This window comes from Pundamilia nyererei, unplaced genomic scaffold, assembly GCF_000239375.1.
Source record: "Pundamilia nyererei isolate P.nyererei 1_Seehausen unplaced genomic scaffold, PunNye1.0 scaffold00116, whole genome shotgun sequence".
Taxonomy (NCBI): domain Eukaryota; kingdom Metazoa; phylum Chordata; class Actinopteri; order Cichliformes; family Cichlidae; genus Pundamilia; species Pundamilia nyererei.
Window position 1 is genome coordinate 981276 of NW_005187517.1, and position 18241 is coordinate 999516.

Below are 18241 nucleotides of genomic sequence, written 5' to 3' on the forward strand. Positions count from 1 at the left end.
ACATAAATGTTCACCGAGAAGACAGGTTGTTGACAGAAACCCATTTATGTCTGAGGTTTACTCGAAAAGTGCATGCACGTGAAAAATGAGAAACTCTCCTTGTGTTTAATGAGTGCATCTACACACACATTCGTGTTTCAGTGTTATTTTGAAACATCATGTAAACTCAAACAGAAACTCAAGGACATAGTTTGGGCCAGTCTGATTTAGTCACCCAAATGCTGTCATGAACTTTTACCGATTCTATCTTTTATGTTTTATTGAACATTTGAATGTGCAAAGTCTGAATATAAAGCAGCTTAAACATGACTTTAACTGTGACGTGAATTAAAAAAGGGCACAGTGAACACAGGTAGAATGTGACACCAGATGCAAATTATACCAGCGTGGATTAAACGTGTCCACAAGAGTGGGATATTTCTGAACTCTACTATTTTGGGGTTTTAAGACAAGACAAAGAAAATCAAGGATATCAAGACAGACTATGACCAAGAACTGGGGTTAAAGGTAAGTTTTGGATTTGGTCAAGAGCTGAGCTAAAACCTTAAAGTCCAATATGTGCAAAGACTTTCCATAACAGACAAAATAAGTATGCACTCACTGCTGTAATGATGAGGTCTTCTGGTTCTGAAAAAAATCACTATGAATAGTAAGGCTTTGTTGACCCTCCATTAAAGGGATGTAATATCAAGTAGTGAGAGAATTCCAGAGGCAGCTGTCTGGTTTTTTAAAATCATCAAGTGGCAGCACAAAGTTCACAACTATCAAAATATTGCAGAACACTTTCTGAACATTGAGATCGTGACGCACAAGGTGAGAGGTGCACACACATTTTCACACTTCAGTGTTTAGAAACACATTTTTAACAATTTCTAGTATGATGTGAAATCTGAACAACAATCTCCTTTCTCGTAATCATTAGCTTATTGACCTAATGTGCACGCTAACGATACTGTACATTTATCTAGTGAATGTCCAACAAGAAGCTCTACATAATCTGAACATTAGATATTCAGGAGAGCGCTGTGCATTGTGGACAAGAGAAAAAAAAGATTTACAGATGTCAAACATTTAACAGTTATTATTTCTGTCCGTCCATCTGTCTCAGTATCTCAACATTATAAATCCGCACAAAGACTGGTGTCTATTTTGGTTGTTAGAATCCTTATAAAGTACATTCTGTGGATTATGATAGAGATAAGAAGATTATCATGAGAACATTCCCCATTATTTTATATTCCAGTTAGTGCAGCAGTCCCCAACCTTTTTGGTGCCACGGACCCGTTTAGTGTCAGACAAGGTTTTCACGGATCGGCCTTTAAGGTGTCGCGGATAAATACAACAAAATAAAATAATATGACCAAGACAAAAACCGTGGTATTTTGTAAGTATAATAATAAACGCGAATTCACTGTGTAATTGTGTAACTTTATTAGCAGCATCCTTCTGAAATGGGCCAACAACATTGAGAGTAACATCCTCTTCTCTGCCCCTTAATGCTCTCTGGTCGCTATGGTAACGCATAAATATTTCTTTGAAAATAAGTCTCACAATTAAAACATGGGAAAAGACCCAGGGACACTGAGTTAACGATACATTTCACACCTGAGCCTCAACTCACGTGGCCCGTACCGAACGATTCCAGTCGGTGGCCCGGGGGTTGGGGACTGCTGAGTTAGTGTATGACATATGTCATTTATACGGTGACATATATCATCTTCTCCATCCTCCAAAATCAATGCATAGTGCAGTGCACCCAAAGACGGGCTGCTTTAAGTCTGTTCTATCCCTTAGATTTAAAAAGACAAAACAAAACCTTGCTGTCATGCCACTATGATAAGTTGCTACATATTCCACGCAGGGTAACCACATAAGGACCAAGAAACAGAGGAATCATAGTCAACATTAATTCAAAATGAAGGACATCATTTTGGCTAGGCAAAAAAAAAAAAAGATTAATTGGTTGCTAGGCTTAAAGTGGATGTGTCCAAGCAGAATAACCTATCCAGATGAATGGATGTAAATGGGTGGATGTCACCAGTGCTGTACCTCCCATCAGTGTAAAGGTTTGAATTGTGACAAATACGGATTTCTCAGGCGCAGTGGGAAAGATCCAAAAATGCTTTATTGTCCAATCAAAAGCATTTTTGTTAATGTAACAAAAATCGGGTTCAATACGATGGTGGCAGGCTAAGAGTTCAGTTCTTAATGGAAAAAAAAAATCAGTTTATAGACCCAGGCTTTGAACCACTGACACGCAGCGGAAACAGAGAGCCAGGAAACCAGTGCCGAGCAGGTCTCCCAGGGCAGTCAGGTACGGGATGGAGAAGTTGTCAGGGTCCAGACTCCGTCTCCACATCAAACGGACAATTAGGTCAGCAACATAAAGGAGGATAGCCACCTGAAGAGAGAAGACAACTGGGCTGTGAGTGTCAAAATGAGTACTTGTAAAGTTAGCTTCTTTTCTAACTATTAGCTGCCAGTAATGGACAAATAATCTAATGATATACATGATTTAAACAGCTAAAAGGAAAAGATGGGCGGTTGAAAGTATGGCTAAAGGAATGAAGTTGGTGAATGTAATGGCCCAACTGTCGAAACTGAAAGACCTGTTGTAACAGTATAGTAATATTTAGCAACTGAAAATAAAATGATGGGGAATTTGAATAGTTTTCTAAAGGTTGTCTGTGAAGGTTCTCAGTCATCCAGGTCAGTCTAAGGAGCTTGGAAAGAAAAGCTTCTTGAAGAATTTAAAGAAGTCCAGAAGCTTTTCTTAGACTTTTCTAAAGGTTAAGGGAAAGTTGTAAAAATGGCTAATAGTTAAAGTATGGTTAAATCTGTCCCTAAAACAATGGTTGAAATCAGGAAATGTCAGCAAATAGTAAAGCAAATGATTTAAATAGTAACTGTAACATTATTAAGATTAAGAGAATAAAGTATCAAGTATTAAATGTTAGCTCAAGCTGTTGGACAAAAAAAATGGTTTGAGGTAATTAAATGAGATTTTTAACTGCACATCATCAACTGCTGGAACAGAAAGTAACTGAATAATCAGTTAGTGATCCAGTTGCCTAGGTGGTCCTCTAAACCATTTACTATCAAGTTATATGCCAATCAGTGCTTCCCTGGAACTTGTGAAAAGTGTATCCCAGGTCCTGATCACTTCCCATCACTAATGCTTATGTCATGCGTAGTTCCTTTTAGTTGCCCAATGTCATTCTCCGTCTGTGGTCTCTGTTTGGCGCTTTGCTTCTAGTTCAGATGCAGCTTACAGTTTTTTCTGATTGCTTAAGCACATTTTTTGTAACTATTGGCTAATTTTGCAAAACTCTTCACACAAATAAGAAAACCTGTCACCCAATAATCAAAACATTGTAGTTCTCTTGCAAAAGCAAACACAGCTAGATTAACTCGTCACACCTTCGTAAAAATGGTGTTTCCGTATCAAACAGTACACACAAGCCATCATCTACTAAGCACACAATGCGCCAACTGCACACTGATGGTATGAATACAAAACACATCTGGCTTTTGCTTTCTCTGTGCACAAGGTAGGCTATGTCAGTTTGAGCTCACACTTCTGTCATAGATCCATAAGCATAGAGGGATCCAAACTTCAAGTACTGGTGTTTATTCAAACACATCAAAACAAACACAAGTGTTCATTTCCAAGTATAGGATTATTTGCAATCGCCATAATGACTATATGGGTTACTTGGTCTGCAGTGAACATGCTTCCTCTGCCCCCAGCATCTGGTCATCTAGCAATTCTGTAAAGTAACAATTTCAGTATTTTCACATCAATGGTATTGGTGTGTTTCTCATTGGCATATGGCAGTGCTACAAATCTTTGTGCGAAGTGACTGTACTAACCGATTCTCATTTCAAGATGTCCTTATGGTACTTGCTACAGTGTAGCGGCTCGAGTTAGGCTGGACCCGTTGGCCAGCTTCCCTCAGGGTCATTCCACGGTTGATTACATGGTCCACTATTGTAGCTCTGATGTCATCAGCAATTCTATTTCTTACTCTTCCTACCCTTCCTCTCCCCCCTCCTCATCTTCCTCTCCCCCCTCCTCGTCTTCCTCTTGCTCCTCCTTGTCCTTGTCGTCCTCTTCATCCTACTTCTTCACCTCCACGTCCTCTTCCTCGGCCTCCTCTACTTCTCACTCTTTCTGCTCCCTCCATTGTACTCCGCACACACAGCTTACCTGTATTATAGTGCTTAGGCTGATTGCAAAGTGAACTAATTATCTAAAAAAGTTTTCACATGTGAAAGTGTGCCAGACAGTTGGCAAATTAGTGTTAATGATAGCCATACATGTGTATACTTTTGCTAGGAGTGTGTTGGAAATTTGGTAATTGAGTGTTGTGCAGTGAATTGTGCCTACAGTTTTGCAAAGTGTGTGTTACAAAATTGCAAACTGAGTGCAAAGCAGTTTTTGTGCTTTTAGTTTTGCAAACTCAGTGAGTGGTTTTGCTATAAGTCTGAATAGTTTTAGAGATTGTGCTACAAGAATCACAGTTAGGGTTTAAGCATTCAGAAAAAACTGTAAGACGCAGCTCTAACTTTGATAGTGAATGCTCTCTGTTTCCAGTTTGTGGCACACTTTAAGTTTCAGTATCATTCTGTGATTAGTTACCAAATGTCTGGCATCTAAACATGTGCGGCATTTACAAGCGTGCACACTGGGCGACCGCAGCAATGTGCTAGTGACCAAAGTAAGCAACAGGACATTTTTGGTGCACCACACTCTCTGAGACAGATTTGAACCAGCAACCTCAGGTGATCACGCACCAGTCGGTGGGAGAACGTGCATTTTCCCCTGAAACCGACCTGAGGGAGCGACAGGGTTTTCAACTGGTCTCTAGGCTGGTGTGACTAATGCCTAAAGTGGTAGAAGTAGAGCTGACTTTAAATAAATAAGATAAGATAAGTGGTTTAAAACAACTAAAAGTAAACAGCTTTCTAACAGTTGTTTATAAAAAAGAAAGAAAGAACAAACAGCTGTTGGAGAGGAAAAAATAAAACCTAGTGGATGAATAGTTGGAGCAGATGATTAGAATGTATATCTAAAAGTGATGGTTAAATGGTTACATGGTCTATATTGATTGTATTAAGTATTTGATTATCAGCTGAAAAATCTGTGATCCGTGGCAGTGTCCTATGAAGCTTCCTAGAAATGGAATCAACTTTTCTGGGCTTGGGCTGTTAGGAAATCTGACATCTGGAACCTCCAGGAGATTACCGAGAGTGCCAAACTGTTATTGACTTGGTATCAAAGGACAAAACACAGAATTCTGTTCAGTAACACAGACTTTCCAAACACAAGATAGATGATGTTATGCTGGGGATTGCGCCGGACTTTCTGCTCTATCCTGGAGCAACTCTTTATCCCAGTGAGCTGCTCAAACACACACCTGGTACAGGTCATTTCACACTTTGGTAACAGGTGGTTGCGGCCATTTTGATCAGACTGTACAAAGTCTAAGTCTATAATGTACCTTCTGATGACTGGTTTTCACAGTCTCTGTCAGACTGTCATTGGAAACTTGAGGGTCAGCTGAGAGCCAACGAGTTCATGAGAAACCGCTCAGTGTTGGCTACCATCAACAGGAAAACCCAAATGATTTCTTACAGTGTATGTGGCATGGGGCTGAATCAGTGTACCTGTATCAGAGCAGCACACAGGTAGCAGACAGTGAAGGCTATGGTGATAGGTGCCTCCTCTCCTTGTAGCAGAGAGATGGCGTAAAGGAAGACCAGGTGACCGGGTATAACGAGCATCAACAGCACCCGTGCTGACTTTGAGTTGACCCCTGGGAGACAGAAAATGTAAGAAAATAGTGCCTTTTGTTATCAACCACTGATCTGTATCACCAATCTTTTGACTCCAACTTCTAGTCTAAACTTTACTGTGATTGTATGATGTAACATAATCTGAGTTATTTTACAAGCTCCACATTGTCAATATTGTCACCACTTATAGTTAATCTGACATCAACAGCTGACTTTTTACACATTCTGCAGACTCTGATTGACATCAGCATATTTGGAAGTCTTATTTGCAGTCAGCTAATAGATCAAGCCCCACATTCACACGAGCTGGCCGTTTGTCTCTGGCTGAAAATGACGATGATGGTGGTGAGACAGTGAGTTTAAAACTATGGTGTGGCGGGGCCTGTTGGGTGGCCCTGGGGCTGTAGCTCTTGGGTTTGGATTTCGTGAAGAGGCTGGCTCTTCCTGGGGTTCAGGCAGGTTGGGGTGGGCTGATTGTGTGTCTAGAATGCTTGATTCCAGCCCCTCATTAGTAGAATTTGTTTTTTACCAATGCCTGTTAGGACATTTAAAGTCAGTTTCCTTAAATCGTTTAAATTTCTGGTTTAGAGAGCTTCCACCGCATGGCAGCATTACCTGAGGAGAAGAAGGTGATGCAGGGATTGGGCCAGTGCTGCCTCATCTTGTAGGGTAGCACCCCTGGGATGCTCCAAAAGTGCAGATAGGTAGAGATCCTGCTGGCCTGGATGGCTACCAAGTTGCCACCCACTCCTATGCATGGGAAGAGAAGGCAAGAGGATGAACGAGCTGTGTCAAAGATGATGTAAACAAAGCAAGAGAAACTACAGGGTGGTTACCAAAGTTCTCTCCCACAAAGAACAGTAAACACAGCTTTAGTGACGCTTAATCTCATTTATTGCTGCCGGCACACAAATTAGGCCAAATAATGACACACTCTTGGCACAGCTGTGATCCGGACAGGGTCTGCAGAGAGACGCGAGCCAGAGCAACGCTAAAGCCTGACCACTCGAGTCACAGTAACTGAAACATAAGAGAGATGAGTACAAAAGAGCACTGCAAAGTGTGGAGACTAATCGCACATGCACGTGGAACGCCACACAAATAAAACTGTCTGTAAAAATCAGAACGGGACAAATTCTGGCATAAATATTGTGTCAATACTGGTTGAGCATGAACTGTTTGATGAGCCATTTTCTGATTTCTAATGTGCTCCAGGTGGGTTACACAATCAAACTGGAAGATAAGCTGCTGGGTGAAATGAATTTGTTCGCCTCTTCAAAGTCGCATTTCGACACAATCAAGGACAGCTTTTGCAGATCCCGCTGCTTTTCACAGTCCATTTTCATCTGGTGTTGACAGTGATATCTGTGACTTACTCGGTTATGTCAAGCACCCTTCCAAGTACTTAGCCCCACAAAAAACAAAACCAAACAAAACAAAAAAAGAGAGGCACAGTTGCCATTAGGATAGGGAGAGGGGTGTTTTGTGAGGAAAACATAATGCTGGTTATATTTTGCAAGCCAGAATAGGAAATTTAAACCAGATGGGAAATTTAGAAATTATAAGCGTGGCGCAAAGAGCGTACGAATTATGAAACAGCCAGAGGATGGGCAGAATCAAAATGAGAAACAGTGACAGGGAGGATCTGTGGTTATTCAAGGCCCTATGAGCTGTGCCAGCACACTGGCTGTGCATCATTAGTGGTTTACATTGACTTCTCTCCTATACTCATCGGCTCTCTACACGCATCACCTCACAGCCAAACCACTCGGCCTTAGGGCTGCTTCTTTTTTGCTTCCTCTTCTCTATGTCATGATGCAGTTTTCATTAAGGCATAAGTTTGACACAAATTAAAGATGACGATCAGGTCTCTATAAGCACAGTGTGACGATCTCTCTGCTCGTCCTTATGTTTATTTGACAGGTTTGTGGTACACACTGTACTACTGCGTCTCAAAAAAATGTACATTTTACAGATTCAGTGCACATAAACAGAAATATTTCACCTTTTTCTTTTAATAGCTCATGAAAAGCAGGAATCCAGTATCTCAGATTTAAGTATGTCAATAAATTACTATTCAAACAGCATAAACACCTTACATCTCTCACCCTTGTTTAGCACATACAGCCGCAATCATTTGGCAAACTGCTGATTTAATGGTTACCCGGATGAGGATCATTCACATCCTCCAGGAGAGGATGAACAGTGTTAAAACTGCTACCAAATGGTTCACTGACCATGTTATTACCGTCCTGCCAACTCACCTCACCTAAACTCCATAAAGAATCTTGAAGGTATTGTGAAGAGGAAGATGAAAAACACGCAGGCAGAGCTGAAGGCTGCTGTCAAAATAACACCTCAGCAGTTCCACAAGCTGACTGCCTCCGTGCCACGCTACATTTATGCAGTAATTTGTGGTGATGGAGCTCCCAACCAAGTATTAACATCTTAAAGAAACATACATTTCAGAAGCTGGACATTCCTGTACTGTAAATCCTGTTTTTTTTATTGATCTGAGGAGATTTTCTAATGATTTTTGGGATGCTTTTTAATGCTGGTAAGTTGGACACATGGGTACTATGGGAACCGATTGGCTTTGGGAACCAACACCAAGTGGCCACTAGATGAACTGCAGTTTTTAGCTTCATTTTTAAATTTTTGTTTGTTTTTTATGCTTGCCTCTAAAAGAGTAGCTTGACTTGCTGCATCTTATTACTCATGTATTTGCATCATTATAATGGCACAATTGAATCGACCACAAATAGTTTGCCAAGTCTACTCAGCTGCTGTTGCAACGCTCGACCTTTTCAAATGTTGTCTGTGGCTGTTTTGTTTGTGATTGTAGCTACTCTGACAGTTGGTTCTTCTTATTCTCTTCTTATTTGACACAACAGCAAAGGTGATGTAGATAAAGTCAGCATCCTCAAAAGTAAACGACCTAAGTAGAAGCTAGTAGTCCCATCAAAAGAGCATTTATTTTATTTTATTGTAAGATAATAGTATTAAGTCAAACAATATGGGAATGAAGAAACTGTAGTTCCTGTCCAGTTATGGCAAGCTCCAACACTGATGTTAAAATGGTTGATTTTAAAGCAGAAATAATATGTTTATAGCCAGGTATAAAAAAAAGAAATAAAACAAACAATATTTATACTGTAGGCAGTTATACGGTACCAAGTGCCTGCTAGGTCTTCCCAAATGGTTAGCTGATGACCTAGCATGCTAGTAGGGCTGTTCGATATAACGATATATATCGGATGACGATATAAAAACGTCTATCGTTTCATTTTACGCTATCGTTTGTTTCGTGGTGTCGGAAAATAAACTGTTTACGGCAATATTTTTTCATTGTTTTGATGGTCACTCACTGTAGTGGCTATATTAATTTCTTAAAGTTCTCTTTTTCTCTTATATTTAATATAACCACACTACGGACAGACAAGCGCCTGTTTTTATGCGTTGTTGTTAGCAACAACGACGGTAACACCATCCGTGTCCGCTTGTTTATGTTCCACATAAACCTTTCACAATAAAGCTCAAGATCCTGTTAAAAGAGAAGTAAAAAAGAGCCGCCAGGTGCTAAAAAATAAACCTTAGACTCAAACGTTAGAACAGGCTTTTCCCCGCAGCACGCCGTGTAATAAATACTCACAAAGAAAATGGCGGCTGTTACAACTTATGTCTAAAATTGTATAGTTTCATGCATCTGTTAAAAGACTCGATTCCAGCTACATGACGCGCAGCTGGAAACACTTCCCGCAAGTCGAGCTGCCCGAGATTCACAGAATTTACAGAAAATGTTACATTTTTGTGATTTATATCGTTATCGGACGATAGATGTCTTATATTGGGATATGAGATTTTGTTCATATTGCACAGCCCTACATGCTAAGCCCTTTTCCAAATATAAAAGAAAAAGCTAGAGTCAAGAAACCAAACTTCAAACTTTAAAACAGTCGTCCACAAACCAGTAGTTGATGTCATGCTGGCTAGGTCCATCTTTTATCTGCAGTCTATAATTTAGAACCATATCCCTGTTTGGCTGCTTCGCTTTCAATAGTTGGTCAAATAGGTGAGAAACTAGATTTATTCTTCACTCTTTTCCATTTTTAAAATCACAAAATATTGCATTTTAGGTACAAGTGATTATATTTTGGTGAAAGAAGAACTCTGATTAAGCAAAATACAACATAGAAATTGAGTTTCCAAAAGATGCACGAAAGCAGTTTGATGCCCTTACATCATGGCTCTGGTGCATAAGGAAAAAGTTGGTTCTTCTCAAATGTTCCAGTGGTTTTAAGGCTTCATTTACAGGACATTTTGGCAGTTCTTCAGGTTTTAGCCCATTAACTTCAAATCATGTGTACTTTAACATTAGGGCTGAACATTTTCCGAAGCATCACATATGATTTTAGACTGGTTTCCCGCTAGCAGCTGGTTTCAGTTCATTTCACAATGGCAATTAACATCCACTTGGAAAAAAAAGGCTCAAGTACTTGAGGAGAGGTCATCATGCATGGTAATTTAGACTGTTCTGAATGCCCCCAATTGGTATTACATAATATGTTCTTAGTGCTTTGGCGGTGAATATAAACAAAATTGTTGCCAAATTCAAAATTTTACTTCAGCAAAGTTCTTGTCCTGCTTCCTGTGTTTAGACAAGATTTTAATATTATGAGAAATATGGCTTCAGTTTTCAAATTAAATAGGATTATGTAGAAAAACACTGAACACTGATATCCAGCCAGTCTGGATGGGTCATCCACCGACCACATTTATATTTTTCTTCCGTGTTTACAGCTTTTTAATGTCAGACGTCAGAGCTGTTAAACACACAAAATAGTAGCGTTTACAGTTTTCTTGGAAGGAAATCAATAAAGAAAAATCCTTTGATCAAGTCAAAGTATTTGGATGGGGATTTTAGATGCACTCAAATCCTGGTAAAATGAAATATTTCAGCCGTGCCCCGAGAGGTGGACTGTGCTGTTAAATCTGTGCTTACTGTGGTGCTCATGCACAACAAACCCGAACATGAGCAGCTATCACTATTTCTAAATCAAATGAGAGTTTGACATTAAATTTTAAGCTCATTTGATTTAACTGCAGCACTTTTTCAAATTTTATTACTATACCCATGTGACACAGATCTCAACTTCCTACAACTTTGAGCTGGCTGACACACAGAAACTCACTGTCATCAACTACCGCACAGGCATTTGTACAGACATGTTCAAGTAATTACATGTGGCACCGTTTCTTTTTAGAGACCTGCTTACCATTAATGACAGGAGTGAAGATAGCCATACCCTCGAAGTTGGGATCACTCACTGTCTTGTCCAGTATAAGGCCTCCAAAGCTGGACAGCACAAACACAAAGGCAATCACAACACAGCAATACAACCTATGTACTTATATGCTGTACATACAGCGTGATGCATGATTTCTTAGTTTTGGTCCATATTTGTCACACTTACAGAGTTCACATCATCAAACCAATGTTATTAGACCAATGTAACCCCAGTCAACACAGATGCTGTTTTTAAATGAAAAGCTCTCCAAACCTACCTGCCCTACAGACAAAAGTAACAGCCACTAATTCTAATAAGCAGCTGTGCCATCATTGGCGGTGAGAACTACAAGGAAGCATTTGTGATAACTGGCAGTGACTCGTTCCCATCGTTGTGGAGGAATGTTGGCTCTCTCTTCTTTTGCTTTTAGGATTTGTGTCACTAGACCACTCCAAAACCTTCATTTTGTCCTTTTAAGCCATTCCGAAGTGGAGTTGCTGGTGTGTTTTAGATCATTGTCCTGCTGTATAATTTGAGTGCCCTTGAGCTTCAGGGCACAAACTGATGGCCAGACATTCTTCTTCGGGATTTTCTGGTAGAGAGCAGAATTCATGGTTCCATCATGGGATTGTTTTGCTGCTTCAGTCATCCGAATCCTGAAGCAGCAAAGCAATTCCAGACTGTCACACTACACTTGGTATACCGTTCTTTTTAATTAAATGCTTTGTTAGTTTTATGCCAATCGTAACGGGACTCAAACTTTCCAAAAAGCATATTTTTCCAAAAGTCTCAGCGATCATCAAGATGTGCTCATGTTTGTCAGGAGTGGTTTTCTCCCTGGAACTTTTTGTCAAGCGTCTTTTTTATTGTTGAGTCATGAATTCTGACCTAAACTGAGACCAGCGGGTCTTTAGATATTGTTCCGGGTTATTTTGTGATCTCCGTGATGAGACGTTGGTCTATTGCACTAGCTTTGGTAGGTCAGCCACTCCTGTGAAAGTTCACCACTGGTCCAAGTGTCCTCCATTTGTGGACAATGGCTCTCACAGTCACCTTCATTCTGTCAAAGTCCCAAAGTCTTAGAAATGGCTTTGTAACCCTTTCCAGACTGCCACTGGATATATGTCATTGATTTTGTTGCTCAGCTGTTTCTTTAGATCAGGACAAGATGTGTTGCTTGTTGAGGTCTTGCAGCTTCTTCACTCCACTTCTGGGAAGATTGGCAGTTAAGTGATGGACATCAAATTGCTGTGGAAATGACCTTATAGTATTTCCCAGATTGATGGGCAGCAACAATAGCTCCTCTCAGATGATTGTTAATGTCTTTCCACTTTGACACATGAATGATCCAGATCTCTATAAAGTTGCTCACACTTTATAGGGCTAAGCAGCAGCCTGTTAATTCTTATAGGAGAAGTAAGAGTAGACTTCATACGTCATAAAAAATACTTTTTAATAGGCTTGTATATGTGCAAGAGCCATAAACACACAAAAAACAAATCTATTCACATATAAAGTGCTGTTTATTATTATTCTAGATTAAGTGTTTGAGTGTCTACCTGCTAATGGACATGGCCACTATTACGGGCTGCCATCCTGAACGGAGAACCTCTCTGATCTGAGGGCTTTGTCGGGCCACCAACACCCAGACCGGGATGAGACAGAGAAAGACCAGACACACCATAGGTGACAGGTACCATATGTCTAAAAAAAGAGAGACAGAGAGACAAAGACATTATACTGAAGGTCTCCAAAGAAAGAAAGAAAAAAAGGAGACAAATCCAGTCAGTTATGGGCATGTCTGCATGGGTATGAAAAATGTTATTCAACACAACATTAAAGGCTTTACAGTTTTATACTACATATACAGTAAGTCTGTGATGTAAATGATACTGGCATTTTATCCCCCCTGTACACATACATGACAACCCTCTCAATTTTTCCGGGAGAATCACAAATTTCAATGCTCCTCCCGAAAATCTCCTTGAGCCACCACTCTCTCGAATTTCTCCTGATTTTCCACCCGGACAACAGAATTGAAAAACCATATCCCAGAATTCATAGCGCGGCCCAGCCAATTCCAGTTTCCAACAATGGCGGCAGCTACTTAGAGTAATAAGAGTAATATTTAAAACTTTCTGGGTCACAATATAAACTTTTAGCATATTTTCAGGCAAGAATGTAGCTGTGTAAACTTTAAATATCTGAACCGACGAGAACAGCGAACTCCCAGCACATCGTTTTCAAACCCCCGCGGTCTTTCGCTACTCAGGTTAAACATGATATATAACTCACTTAGATAACCTAAAAATGTTATTGTTTGACTTATTTCAGTGTTTTTATTTGTTCCTGAGTAAATCGGTTTGGCTGAGATTGAAGTTATTAGATTAGAATAGATTAAATAAAACTTTATTAAACCCTTGGGAGGGTTTTCACACATATGTACATTTACATCACATATGCCAAATAACTAGATGCAGAGGAACACATCTATAATCACCCTTTTTTTGTGTATCAATGTCTCAGGGTGTCATTTTGATACACAGTGCACACACACTACAGTGTGTGTTGTGTATACACAGTGCATTCTCACAGTGTGTGTGGAAAAATCTGCCTTTTGCTGCCATCTTCTGGCAGAAAAAAGTCAGTTAAATCTTTCCTTCCAAATTTCAAGGGCACCAAAATACCCTGTATCACTTGTTTTTCACTTGTCACTGGCAGCCACCAGTGCTACCCCTCAGCCTCCCAGCCGAGGGCATCTATGGTATAAATTTGAAAACTTAGGTGATTTCCTTCTTCAGTTATTACACTCACAAGACTATCAGAAAAACTGACCTCTGACCTTGTCCAAGATTTCACCTCATCTAAGATTTTTAGTAGCAGCACCAATGGGATGAATTTAAAAAGCCTGTGTTGCCTCGTTTGAAGCACCGTGCTACGCAGCCCCGGGGCCACAACCGTTATCTCAAACAATAAACTGTGTTAAGGCCGTGGCTTGTAACACAACACCCATTTACTTTCTGAGAGATGTCATTTATTAACAAAAAAAGAAAAAAAAGAAAACATGCAACCAAAACAGATCAAGCACAAAGGCTGGGTCATGAAGGAGAACAAGTGGGTAGAGCTAAGGAGGCGAACAGCCACAAACCAAATTCACAGATCACCAGAGGGCGACACCTAGGACATCACATCCAAACAAACACACACAGACATCAACAATAGCAGTGCTAGTGATCTGTAATATTAGAAACTAATTTTATTATTATTATTTAATTTTTTTGTAAATTCTGGATGCTGATCTGGACATACTCCAAAGGTCAATTCTAAGCTGTGTGAAAAATGAAATTTAAAATCCAGCCATAGGTTTGTGAATATAAGGAAAAATACGCACAGTTAAAAGTAAAAAAAAGCCAGGAACTTTAGTGAAACCCAGTGAGCTTGAGATCATATAGTTGCTACTGACATCTCAGCTTTTTCCTCACCTTTATACTCATAGAGCGCGCTGCTGACCCCAGCCAGCAGGGACAGGGTGATCAAATCCCCCAGACTCGCAGCAATGGGAGTGGCCACATTGTCAGGGTTGATTCCCACTTTCCTCGAGCCGATGATCACTCCAATCATCACCAGGCCTGCACAACAGAGTGTGAAGGGACAGAAACACAAAAGACGTGAGACGCTTACACTTTCAATCAACATACAGGGAAAACACAACTGTAGAAAGAAAGAGCCAATTCAGCTTCTTTCATCATGTTTGTGAGACAACAGAATGCTGACGGAAGCTTTTAGCTGGAATTTGTTCGTTTTTCTATATCAACAAAGACAACTGTCAACACGCCAACCTGTCTCACAGAGTGATAGCTGGCCTGGAAAGAGAAAAGAAAAACAAAAGGGTATGAGTAAAAAAACGAATTACAGAGAAACTGAAATGACAGTGTAGAGAGAGACAGTGACGAGGTTTCCCCTGCAGAGCAGAAAATGAAACAAGGACAGTTTTGTTCCTTCACGCATCAGTCCTGCTTAACACCAGAACACTTAAGGTGAGCATGAATTATGGATTATTCGGGGAGTGCATGCTGAGACGGGTAATATAAGGACAGGCGCACAGATGAAAGCTGTTTGATTGAAATTTGTTTCACAACAATGAGAAGCCACCCTAAAACACTGTCAGAATAATAACATTAGCTTGTATAACTGTCAAACTGTTACGTATTGTTTGTTATAGTTACAACGAATCACATTCACACCTAGCAGCTTAAATTAAGACCTTAAAAACGGTAGCATTTGCATGGGTGTGTGTCGTTCTGTCTGTCAACATGACAGCTTGAAAAGTTTTTTGTGAATTCTGAGAAAACCTTGTGGGAGTGTGGAGTGGGGTCATGTTAACAACCTATTAAATCCACCGAGGTCTTCAAAGTCAACTTTATTTATTGGTTGAAAATTGGCAAAAAGCCTTATAGCATAGAAACTATGATTATTACACGTGTGGTGTGTATTGCCCACATATAGAAAGTCCTGTATAAAAATTAAAATATCATGACACATTTGACCTCTGACCTCAAGTTCAACAGATTGATCTGAAGGTCAAAGTGATAATAAAGCTATATAGAGCTATTTAGAACTATGTATCTTACATCCAATCAGAAAGTTCCTCTGTCAGGAGGTACTGATGGTGCCTTTTTTATGTGTCTAGTTTGACTATCATAACATCATGAAGAATGTGAGTACAGCTGGTACTCTGGAGTGAATGCTTCATCTGGTTCTTCTATAGTTACAGCTTCCGATTTGACCCCTGACCCCTAAACGAAACTGTATGCTTGGGTGACTATATGCTAGAATAACTGACTGTTATTCGAATTTCCAAATAAAGAACATCCCCGCAGCTTACTTACCTAAAGACAGAGCAGCTACAAAGGCGGTGGTGATACTGCTGGCGCACAGGACAGCTGCTTGTTCCAGTTCAATGCCTCCTCTGGAAATCGCCCCTAAACAAATTGCTGCCACTGCGGCGAGGAATCCTACCACTGTGGCCTGGACCTGCCGAAACAGGACAGAGCACAGCAGCGTCAGGCCCCGGCTACAGTAGGATAGTGAATTTAACATTCAGAACACTGGCGGACAGATGTAGGAAGCAGCAATTTTTATGAGTGAATTTTTTTGGCACATTTTTCTCAGAAAAATGGCTTCAGGAATCGTTTAGCCTAAAAAACTGAAGTGGAGTGAGTTTGTACTTAAACACAATGCAGAGAGCAAACTGAAGACAGGAGTCCTGAACTGTTGAACAGTGACAGTCCAGCCCATTATTTACTCTTTTCATATTTTGGGTGTAAATTTCTCCCCGGCATACCTTACCTGAATAAGTGCCAGATTGCTGCACACCATGGTCCATTGTTTATCAGGGTCATCCATTTGGCCTGTGTTAGCCTGCAAACATGGAGTCATGATTCATATGTTGAGGCAAAGGCTCTCACTCAAATAACACAGGTCTGAAAGAATAAAGTTTTTTGTTAAGATTATATATATATATATATATATATGGCAGCCTGTTCTAACGTTTGGGTTTGTGGTTTATTGTTAGCACCTGACAACTTTTTGCTTCTTATTCATAAACTCTCTCCATACTCTTTCACATGATACTTGCGTTGATGGCATAATTTCATAGGCAATGAAAAATATCTTGCAGTAAACAGTGTGTTTTGCAACAGCATGACATAAATGATAGAGTATAATATGAAAAGGTAGATGTTTTAATATCATCATCCAATGTATCCATCGTAGCCCTACTGGTAAGTGTGTGTTTCTAAAGCAAGGGTGTCCAACTCCAGGCCTCAAAGGCCGCTGTCCTGCAGGTTTTCATTTTATTTCATTTCATTTATTTATTTATTTCACACTTGGTAAAACAGATCAAACAAACCAACCACACTTTCTATCAACAAAGCACTACAACCATGTGTGAAAAGGAGCAGGAAGAAGAAAATATTCTTATTAAACCCTGCCAGGCCTCATTACCAGGCCTCTCGTGAACTTCAAGACATGTTGAGGAGGTAATTTAGCCATTTAAATCAGCTGTGTTGGGTCAAAGACACATCTAAAACCTGCAGGACACCGGCTGTTGAGGCCTGGAGTTGGACACCCCAGTTCTAAAGCCTCTCCACCAGAGGCCTGGGAGTTTGAGGGTCCTGTGCAGTGTCTCGTTGTTCCTAGGACTGCACTATTCTAGACAGAAACCTCTGAGTTGTGCAAAGAATCTGATGGAAGCACTCTTCCAGTTTGGGGGGTTACAGCTCCTAATGCTCCTATTACCACTGGGACCACTTTTGACTTTACCCTCTACGTCTGCCCCAGTAACTCCTTCAGCCCCTCTACTCCTCTATTGTTGCTGTGTGCTGGGATTGCCACATTTATCACAACTGCCGTCTTCTGCTGCTTGTCAAGCATCACTATATCCATCTCGTTCGCCAGGAGCTGCTGGTCCATCCAGAACTCAAAAGTCCAACATGACCTTACTCATATTGTTCTCAACCACCTTTGGTGGTGTCTCCCATCAGGAGTTGGGGACTTTTATTTCATTTATGGTACAATTATTTCTGTACACTGTCCCAATCACTACACTACAATTGGCTACAACCTTCTATTGTGTGTTGGATGTCTCTGGGTCCACATTGCACAATCTGGAACTTGGGTCCAGCTGTGTGTGTGACTCCTGCCTCAATGGATCTGGTCCTTAGGACGTGTTCTGTGCTGTCCTTTAAGATAGCCTTTTCTAGCCATTGATAGGACTTTTTAATGTTAGCCATGGTGCATCCTAGGCAGGGTCATTCATGATGGTTCCTCCTCCTTTACCTCACCAACTTCTGTCTTTAGCTGCTTGAAGCTTTCTTGTAGCAGCTCATCTAACATGTTCTGGATTATGGCTCTGACTCTCTCTCTCATCGTTGTTCGTAAAGCCTTAGGGCGCTGGACTTTGGGTGGAAACATCTATAAGTTATAAGGATTCTTTGTTTGGATTTGGCATCTACTTCCTTCTGTGGCTAGCTCATTAGTGTGACTGCTGATTAAGCATTCACAGTACTGAGATCCGAATCTTTCTTTAAACACAATTCAACACCATTACCACACACACACACACACACACACACACACACACACACACACAC

General features: G+C 40.4%; 1 protein-coding gene across 5 annotated transcripts in view; it reads right to left on the reverse strand.

Moving 5' to 3' along the window:
* Positions 1-2107: 2107 nt before the first annotated feature.
* LOC102209489 (solute carrier family 41 member 3) overlaps positions 2108-18241 on the reverse strand; it is a 36034-nt gene continuing 19900 nt past the window's right edge. For all 5 annotated transcript variants that reach the window (XM_005742037.1, XM_013913131.1, XM_005742038.1 and 2 more), the window contains 8 exons: positions 16437-16508; positions 15977-16121; positions 14570-14716; positions 12647-12791; positions 11076-11155; positions 6415-6549; positions 5671-5819; positions 2108-2401 (listed from right to left, as the gene is read on the reverse strand). In XM_005742037.1, the coding sequence (XP_005742094.1) occupies positions 2228-2401; positions 5671-5819; positions 6415-6549; positions 11076-11155; positions 12647-12791; positions 14570-14716; positions 15977-16121; positions 16437-16508 (1047 nt within the window). In that variant the 3' untranslated portion in view covers positions 2108-2227. The remainder of the gene's footprint in view (positions 2402-5670; positions 5820-6414; positions 6550-11075; positions 11156-12646; positions 12792-14569; positions 14717-15976; positions 16122-16436; positions 16509-18241) is intronic.